The sequence below is a fragment of the Pelodiscus sinensis genome, chromosome 10 (genome assembly GCF_049634645.1).
Source record: "Pelodiscus sinensis isolate JC-2024 chromosome 10, ASM4963464v1, whole genome shotgun sequence".
Lineage (NCBI taxonomy): Eukaryota > Metazoa > Chordata > Testudines > Trionychidae > Pelodiscus > Pelodiscus sinensis.
In genome coordinates, this window is record NC_134720.1 from 7,117,845 (window position 1) to 7,127,454 (window position 9,610).

At 50.8% G+C, this 9,610-nt stretch overlaps 1 protein-coding gene across 1 annotated transcript; it reads left to right on the plus strand.

Moving 5' to 3' along the window:
• The first annotated feature begins 515 nt into the window (after window positions 1-515).
• LOC142830830 (uncharacterized) lies at window positions 516-9,610 on the plus strand. Its single transcript, XM_075938364.1, has 5 exons — window positions 516-526; window positions 1,157-1,210; window positions 1,716-2,035; window positions 2,293-2,777; window positions 9,572-9,610. The coding sequence occupies exons 1-5, from the start codon at window positions 516-518 to the stop codon at window positions 9,608-9,610; spliced, it is 909 nt and encodes a 302-aa protein (XP_075794479.1).

Here is a 9,610-nt window from a genome sequence, read left to right on the forward strand (position 1 = left end):
AGCTATCAGAGAAGCCTGAGAGATTTGCACATTCACTACCCACTGGGGAAATCTCAGCCAGAACTCTTCTCCCCTCAATATAGACCATGAAGCTCCCTTAATGATATGCACTCTTGCATAGCAATCCCACTGAAGCACTGTAAAGAGCTAGTTTGGAGGAATAGCAGATGCTTTGTGTGGACAGACAAAAGGAAGTGGGTATTTATTCTCTGAAAGAGTGCAGACATTGCCGGGTGAATAACTCACAACGAATAACTTACCTAATGATTTTACCTTTTTTCTATTTTGTTTGCCAAAAAAATAACCCTCAGACGTATTGATTATTTAAACTTACCCCAGGGTGTCTTCATCCACTAATTTCTCAGTTTCCAAGCAGTTAGTTTATCATTTGAAATGGCTGCTGTAATGTCTAGTTCCATCACTCTTTCCTCTGCCCTCTGAGGGAATTTCACTGAGGTAGATTGTGGCACAAATTTCAAATTACACGTTTCACTGTAATATCTGTAATACGTGCCATGTGGGTTAGGTAAGTAAGTGAGCCAACCAGGGAAAAGAAACAATACCACATAACCTATATAACTAACCAAGACTGAAATGCGAATCTTGCAACTGGATTTATTACTTTGTGTTATGGTAGACCCTACTAATACTAAGAATGACATAGTTCCTTACCTTTGTTCACTCAAATGCGGTTTAGCTAGGGTCTTTAAACAAGTATACAAGAAAGTACCACCACAATATCTGAGATCAATGTATAATTTTTCTCTGTGATCATCTCAGACAAGGTGCTTTAGGAACATCTCTCTCACTCCTACGATTTGGGGTCAGCTCTACAAAGGAATTTAGGCACCTACGTCCAACACTTAGATGCCAACAGCATTCCCAACCTCCACCTCCACCACCCCACTCTGCTGCCAATGAAAATGTTAGGCCCCTAAAATGACTTGGCACCTAACTATCACTGTAGAAGCTCTATCAGTGACCAAGTTTCTACATCTGCACAGGTGCAGGCCTCACTATAAGCACTCAGACAGCACCATGCAGAATGATCCTCAAACTAGGGTGCGACAGGTCTATCTCCACCCATCTTGCCTGCAGGGCAGGCATGGTTAGAGCACACCTATCTAAATCTCACCCCATTCACAATCCTGGAAAGGAAGAAAGAGGAGGAGGAGGTGGAAGAGAAGGATGTGATTGTGCCATCTCCCTGGTAACTTAGGGTACGTCTACACTACAGCACTAATTCGAACTAACTTAGTTCGAATTAGTTAATTCGAACTAAGCTAATTCGAACTAGCGCATCTAGAACTAAAAACTAGTTCGAATTAGCGTTTTGCTAATTCGAACTAGCGCATCCACACTGATTGGACGCAGGGGGGCATTTAAGGGCAGCTGAAACCGGTTCTGGCAGGGCATCAGGTCAGTAGTTGCTTTGTGTGGCTGCTGTCTGAGGCTATCTGAGGCTCGAGCTTAAAGGGACCCCCCTGGACAGCCGGTTCTCAGCTTTTCCTGCTTGCTTGCCAACCTCGCCGAGGGACAGCAAAGCGTTGGTCTCTGTGCCCGTCTGTGTCGGTGCTTCCCTTCGGGGACGCCGCCGCAGGTGGCAACATGGAGCCACAGCTCACCCTGCACCTTCTGGTGCACATTCTGGACTTGCTGCTGCAAGCCTGCCAGCAATGGCTCGAGGCTGCCTGGCACCACCTGGTGAACGTCAGCCCCCTGCCCCGGCACCGGCGTACCCCGCCGTATCTGGCGTCTGGACACCAGCACCGACTGGTGGGACTGCATCGTCCTGGAGCGCTGGGAGGACCGACAGTGGACCCAGAACTTCAGGATGAGGAGGGACACCTTCCTGGAGCTCTGCGAGTGGCTCGCCCCTGCCCTGCGCAGAAGGGACACTCGCATGAGACCCGCCATCCCCCTCCAGAAGCGGGTGGCCATCGCCCTCTGGAAGCTCTCCACGCCGGACAGCTACCGATCCGTCGGGAACCAGTTCGGCGTGGGGAGATCCACCGTCGGAGCGGTGCTCATGCAGGTACAGCACTCATCGGCCACCGAGCCGGGGGGGAGAGGGGCTGCGAGGAGGGGATGGGCCACCCCAGGGACAAAGGGGGGGGGGGCGGGAGGAGGCGAAAGCGCCCCGCACCGGAGGGGTCGGGCTGTCCCAGCCGTACTACACGCTGCCAGGGGGGTTGCTTCCGGGAGTGGGGCGCGGGGCACTGCCAGGGCACGAACGCTCCCAGCCACCCGGGTGCCCCACTGACTGGCGCTTTACTGTGTCTCTCTCCGCAGGTGGTCAAGGCCATCAACCGGGTGCTGCTCCACAGGGTGGTCCGCCTCGCCGACCCGGACGCCGTCATCCGGGGATTCGGCGCCCTCGGCTTCCCCAACTGCGGGGGGGGGCCATCGACGGGACGCACATCCCCATCCGTGCCCCGGAACACCAGGCGTCCCGGTACGTCAACCGCAAGGGGTACTTCTCCGTGATCCTGCAGGCCGTGTGTGACCACCGGGGACAGTTCACGGACATTAATGTGGGCTGGTCCGGCAAAGCACACGACGCCCGGGTGTACCGCAACTCCTCCGTGTGCCAGCGGCTGCAGGCCGGGACCTTCTTCCCCGACCGCCACATCAGGGTCGGGGACGTGGACATGCCCGTGTGCCTGGTGGGGGATGCCGCCTACCCACTGCAGCCCTGGCTCATGATGCCTTACACGGGACACCTCAATCCCTCCCGCCAGGCCTTCAATGCCAGGCTGACCAGGGCCCGCATCGTGGTGGAGGGGGCCTTCGGACGACTGAAAGCCCGCTTTCGATGCCTCCTCACCCGTCTGGACCTGGCCGAGTACAACATCCCTCCCGTGGTGGCGGCATGTTGTGTGCTCCACAATTTGTGTGAGCGGAAGGGGGTGGCTTTCCTGCCAAGGCTGACCGCATGGCTGGACACTACGGTCAGGAGGCGGTCCAGGGCGTGGAAGTGGGGGCAGGCCTCCAGGTCGGCCCCTGGCTGGCAGGCCCGGGAGTAGGACTGCCGCAAGTCCTTAATTTTGCAGCGGACCTGCTCCCGGCTGCGCTGGTGGCCCCTGGCGGCCAGGCTGGCAGCCATGCGGCCGTAGACGGCCGCGTTCCTGTGGCTAGTGCGGAGATCGTGGACATTGGAGGCTTCCCCCCAAACCTCGATGAGGTCCACGATCTCCACACTTGACTAGGCGGGTGCCCGCCTTTTGCGCCCCCGGGCAGGCTCCTGGGAACCGCCAGGCTGGTCCTGGGGAGCAGTGGAGGGCTGGGAGGCCTCAGATGGCTGGCTCATGTTGTGGCAGGTGCAGGGTCTGCTGGCAGGGTGCTGGCAGCCTTGCAACTGGCACAAACTGTGTAGCCAGCCCGTGGCCCTTTAAGGGCTCTGGGGCCGGGAGAGGGGCAATAGAGTTTCCCTGGTGTTGACCAGAGTGGCCACCAGGGAAACCTGGGAAGCCTTAGCCTCCCACTAGTTCGAATTAAGGGTCTACTCAGCTTAATCCTCGTAAACTAGGCTTAATCCTCGTAAAATGAGGTTTACCTAGTTCGAACTAAGCGTTCCGTTAGTTCGAATTAAGTTCGAACTAACGGAGCGCTAGTGTAGCGTCTATCAAAGTTAGTTCGAACTAACGTCTGTTAGTTCGAACTAACTTTGTAGTGTAGACATACCCTTAGAGACCAGTTGCCTGCATTTTCAGCCTGGCAACAAGTTTCCTCCAGGGTTACGTCACACAAGTGGTTCTGAAAGGCATAAGCACTTTTGCCCCTTTCTTACCTTGGGGCCGTGCTGCACTGAGTGTATCATAACTTACTGCAGCAGCCATTCCAGCCGTGTGGTATCCGGCCAGTGGAGGGATGCCCCACCCATACTCCTTTTTCCTCAGCCACATGAACTCAGCTGACACTCATGAGGCTGAGGTGTAGGAAGCAGTTCTGTCACGCCTCAGCATCACCATATACAAGGGGAACCTTCTCATGGCCAGAAATCATAGGTGTGGAGCTGCTTTGCCCTAGCAGAGTGCTGCAAGGCAACTGTTCTGAATGTGTATGTCTACACAGCAAAGTTATTTTGAAATAACTGTCCTAGCATCTACACAGCCAAACCGCTATTTTGAAATAAATTCGAAATAGTGGAGCGCTTATTTCGAATTTGGTAAACTTCATTCCACAAGGAATAACGCCAATTTTGAAATTGCTATTTCAAAATAAGTGCTGTGTAGACACTTATATCGAAATAGGAGGCCTCCAGCCTTCCCAGGGTACCCTGGTGGCCACTCCAGCTTCAACCAAGAACACTCCTCTCCCTTCCCCCTCCCCGGGGCCCTTAAAGGGGTAGACTCAGGTCACAGTGCCTATGCCAGCTCCAAGCCTGCCAGCCCAGAGCCAGCAGTCCCTGCCCCTGACCCAGTGGCCCCAAAACATAAGCCAGCAAGCAACTGGCAGCCTGCACTCCACCACTCCCCAGGAGCAGTCTGCCAGCTCCCAGGAGCCTGACAGGGCCCAGAGAAGGCGGGCACCTTCCTAGTCCAGGGTCGAGATCATGAACCTTATTCAGGTTTGGGGAGGATTCCCCCAATGACCATGATCTCTGCATTATATGGAGGAACGCGACCGTCTATGGCAGGATAGCTGCCAGCCTGGCCACCAAAGGCCACATGCGAATCCAGGAGCAGGTTTGCATGAAAATCAAGTTGGTCCGGTGAGACCCCCAACCCTGAGCCCTGAGCTTCCCCTCTCGCTTCTTCCCCTTGCTTTCCCCTTCCAGCTCCCTCCTCCCAGATTTCCCCCTCCCCTCTCCACCCTCTCTCTTCCTTTCTCCTGCCTCCTTTCCCCAGTCTCGCCAGAGTTTCATTCCCCACCCCTCCAGTTTTGTTAAATAAAGAGAGTTTGTGTTCATGAAAATACATGTATTTTATTTGACATCAGGAAGGGGGGTTAGGGAGGGGTAAGTGGAAGGATGTGAGGGAGGAATGAGGTACAAGCCCCCAATGGGGCAGACCAGGGAGGCTCTTAGTGCTCCTCAGAGTGGAAACTCTCCCTCAGGGCCTCCTGGATACTGACAGCCCCCCAATGGATCTTCTGGATGGCAGCCTGCAGAAAGTGCAACCAGGCTCATAGCAACGTGTCCAAGAGAAGCACCAAAGTGCCCAGGGGCAGCTCAGGCTCCATGTTACAGAGTGCTGTGGTTTCCCATGTGAGGGCAACCACAGCATGCAGAGACAAAATGCTTTGCTGTCCCTCATTGAGGTAGGCAAGCAAGCAGGGAAAGCTGAGAACTGACTGTCCAGGGGAAGGGGAGTCCCTTTAAGCACAGTCCTCAGATAGCCTCAGGCAGCAGCCACAAAGGAACTCCTGATCTGATGCCCTGCCGGACCTCATTCTGGCCTGACTTAAATGCTATTCAGTGTCCACTCAGTGTGGACATGCTATTTTGAAATAGCAAAAAGCTATTTTGAAATCCATTTTGTGTGTAGATGCGTTATTTTGAAATAAGCTATTTCGAAATAACACTGTAGAGTAGTGTGACCAGTCCGGTCTGCCATCATGTCTTTACTCTGACCCCTTCAGAACATCCCGATCTTCCCTATAGTGAGTCTGCCTACACCTTTAACTGTGCCATGCCTTCACCCGTAGCTGTGTGTGGGGGGGTGCTACCTCCCTCTTGAATCGCCAGGCACTCCCTCCTTCGAGGGTGAGGGGAGAGAGGGGGGTCCGGGCCTGCCCTCACTCACAGGCCCCAGCCCAGGGCCCTAAAGACGTGGACCTTCTCTGGTCCGGTCCGGCTGATGGGGGATCCCTGCCAAAACCGGTCAGCCCGCGGGCGCAATGCTGCCCTGCCCTGGGCTGCTTCCTCTCCCCCACGGGTTCTACCGCCCCTGTCCGGGGCCTACCTGGACCTCCGGTGGCTCAACAGCCTGGCTTTGCCTCTGGGATTGAGTCCCCGTTGCTCCATGGGGGCCTCGCTGGAGCACGACGACACACACACACCCTCTTGGCGCCAGGCGGTGTTTAAATCTCCCGTCACCCTCGGCGCCTGACGTGATGCCGCCCCAATGTCACATGCGTGGCTCTACCCTCTGTGCTGCATCTGGGCCACCGTGCCTGGGGCTGCCAGGTGCTCTGCAGCCCACGAGCACCCGGCATAATGCCAGTATCTTGCCCCCCATCCAGTAAACAGGGCGTTCGCGGTGGGGGCTACTGTGCAGGGCTGCGGCGCTCCATCACATGTAGACATACCTTAGCAGACTAGGTTCTCTTTCAGGATGGGTTCTCTTTCAAACTAGGCCTCTTGCTACTTGTTCAGTGATGTGGTTTGGTTGTTTTGATACCCACAAATGTGGTGTTCCAATATTTCCCCATCAAACTAAGTCTCCAGGGGAAAAAATCAACAAGATATTGCAACACATTTCAATTTTGGCAGAACATGGTTCAGCTGAAGTCTTCTGACCAGCTGTGGTCATGACCCTGACCCAGAGAGAGAGGGAGGCCTGCCACCCAATGGCTGTGGTTTCCATACTGCTCCCCAGCTCTGCCCGATGATCCTTATACCTCCTTGTAAAAAATATAACACCAAGATTCTTTGGGTCCCAGAATCTTGCGGATGTACTCTAATAGCTTTTCATATGAGTTCTCTCCCCACATTACTCTGGCCCTAGCTCACTATCAAATGTGTCACTGTAAAGGTGGTCTGTTATTGAGAAAGTTCTTTCTGAACATGATGAAACTTTCCCTTGTAGAATCAACTGACTCCTTTCTAATTACCTCTAGCTGCAAACTTGAGCACTGGTAGAAAGGCAGATTTTTATCAGCTCCCAAAATAGAACATTAAACAAACTTCCAAGGCTCTGTAATAGAGACATCTTGAGGCCTCTTTTCAGCAAATGCACTCGACTTAAACCATTTCAGACCTATTAGGTAATTATCTAGCCATTTTGCATCCCTTTGAAATTATTTCTTCAGCTTCTTCCACATCACTCTTGTAGATCTAAACTTGGCTTACCCATAAAATATCCATAATTTTTTTCTTTTGATCAGTTTTCTAGTAGTGGTATCTTAGGAGCACAAATCCAATAGGACGTCACTCTGCCGCATTGCAAACATCTCAGCATAGATTAAGTACAGGCTGGATCTAGGCCATATGGGCCTAATGCAAGGCTATTAGTCAAATGGAAGACTCTGCTCCGATTTTAAAGCCATCAAGCATCATTATAATTACCTAGTTTGACGTTCACTATAGTATCAGCTGTACAACTTTGCCCCATGCATCAATCCCAATCTCTTGTGGTTGGCTAGACTACAGTTCTCAACATGGGGTTGCGAGCACTTATGTATCACCAACAGGCTTCCGGGCACCAAACTGCCTCCCTTTGTTTGTGGCTAGATCAGAGTCTCTTATGTATAATTGGGGCTCAATATGAAAAAAGGTTGAGAACCATGGAAATCTATTTTGGAAACATCTGTGGGCTTAAAATGCAAAACTCATTAAGCAGCCCTATGTTCCTTTCTGCTTGGTTGTGTTGCATGAGAAATCTGATCCGATTTTTTTTTTCATTTTCAGTATTTAGAGCAAACAGGTTTCTTTGAAAATAGAGTAGCAATGGCAAAGCACAGATTAGCTGTGGTCTCTACCAAACAACCCAAAGTATCTGTTTAAAATGACATCTCCCCATTTGGACACTAAGGGGCTGTGTCTACATTGGCATCCCTTTCCGGAAAAGGGATGCTAATGAGACACTTCGGAATTGCAAATCCGCGGGGGATTTAAATATCCCCCGCGGCATTTGCATTTACATGGCTGCCGCTTTTTTCCGGCTCGGGGTTTTTGCCGGAGAAAAGCGCCAGTGTAGACGCGATTCTCCGGAAAATAAGACCTTTTCCGGAGGATCCCTTATTCCTACTTGAAAGTAGGAATAAGGGATCTTCCGGAGAAGGGCTTATTTTCCGGAGAATCGCGTCTACACTGGCGCTTTTCTCCGGCAAAAACCCCGAGCCGGAAAAAAGCGGCAGCCATGTAAATGCAAATGCCGCGGGGGATATTTAAATCCCCCGCGGATTTGCAATTCCGAAGTGTCTCATTAGCATCCCTTTTCCGGAAAGGGATGCCAATGTAGACACAGCCAGGGTGTGTCTAGACTACAGGGTTTTGTTGACAAAACTATTCCTGCATCTATACTACTGCCGCGTTCTGTTGACAGTAAGTCGACAGAACACGGCAGTTTTGTCGATGGCAGTAAACTTCATTCTATGAGGAATAATGCCTTTTTTCTATAGTACTCTGTTGAAAAAAGGCACTATTGCATGCGAACTGTGCTTTTTCAAAAGAGAGCATCTACACTCTCTTTCGAAAAAGCGGCTTGGTTTGTCGACAGTACTGGTTGTAGTCTAGACTCTCTTTTTCGACAGAGGCTTTGTCGAGAGTATCTGTTGACAAAGCCTCTGTTGAAAAAGATGTTCAGTCTAGACGTACCCTAATCCAAACACTATTCCATCATCTGATTCACACACACTAGGCACGGTCTGTCTGTTACCAAATAAACATGTGTGGGGAGCAGGGAGGGTTGGAAATATTCTCCCGAATGAGCCATATATATATATATATATATGTTTCCTTCAGAACTCAAGAGCTTGTGTATTTAGTCAGAAGTAATATGCAATGAATTATAAGTGTCATTTTGCAAAATGGATGGAAATAAAATCTATGTACTTGGCTGATTTTTGTAGCTTTTCATGTCTGAAAAGCAATATAATTACTGTTATAAAGCTTTGAAAGCAGAGGGCTGGATCCTAAACTGCTGCAAATTGGCACAGGTCCCCTGCAGTCAATGGAGCTATGTCAATTTACACCAGCTATGTAGCTGGCCCCTAATATACCACACGCTAAGATGCTCTTTTCCCTCTGCAAGAGAGGCTGTACAATTCTTACCCTACCTCAACACCACCAATATTTGCTTTCGTGTTGCTAGTTCACAATACAGCCGTCAGAGTGATTCAGTCTCTGGGTTTTTTTTAGATGCTGCTTATCATGTTTTGTTTTGTTTTTTTAAGCATAGCATAAATAGCCTAGTACTGGATTACATTTCTCCTAAGCAAAATCCTTAACTGAAGGAAGCATTCCATGATCCTCCTTTGTGTGAGCATTGGCTTACTGATCACTGCATTGCTTTGTGTCTATTGTTAATTTATAACTGATGTGGGACTGGACCACATATTCCCCACATATTCCACTAGTAAGCACTAGTGATCTGGGAAACATCTCAACACAGACAGGCAGAGTTCCAGAGTAGGGGGAGAGTTTTGTTTCCCACTGAGGAGAGCAAGGTACTTCAGCCAGGCAGAGGATCAGTGATGATCTCAGAGCATCTGCACAAAGATGCAATCAATACCTTTTTGTACTCTTGGATACCTCTCCTCAGTGCTTTGGCATAAGCCAGATTTGGCACTAACCCACCTGCTCCTACTCCAAGGGAAGTAAAAGTTGCATTGCTGGGAAATTCACCGATTAATGGTAAATTAATTTGTTACTTCAACTCTGACCCTCCCCTGATTTTTCCCACAGGAGCGCATGCTGTTGCTGATAAAATGTTCTGCTTATTGA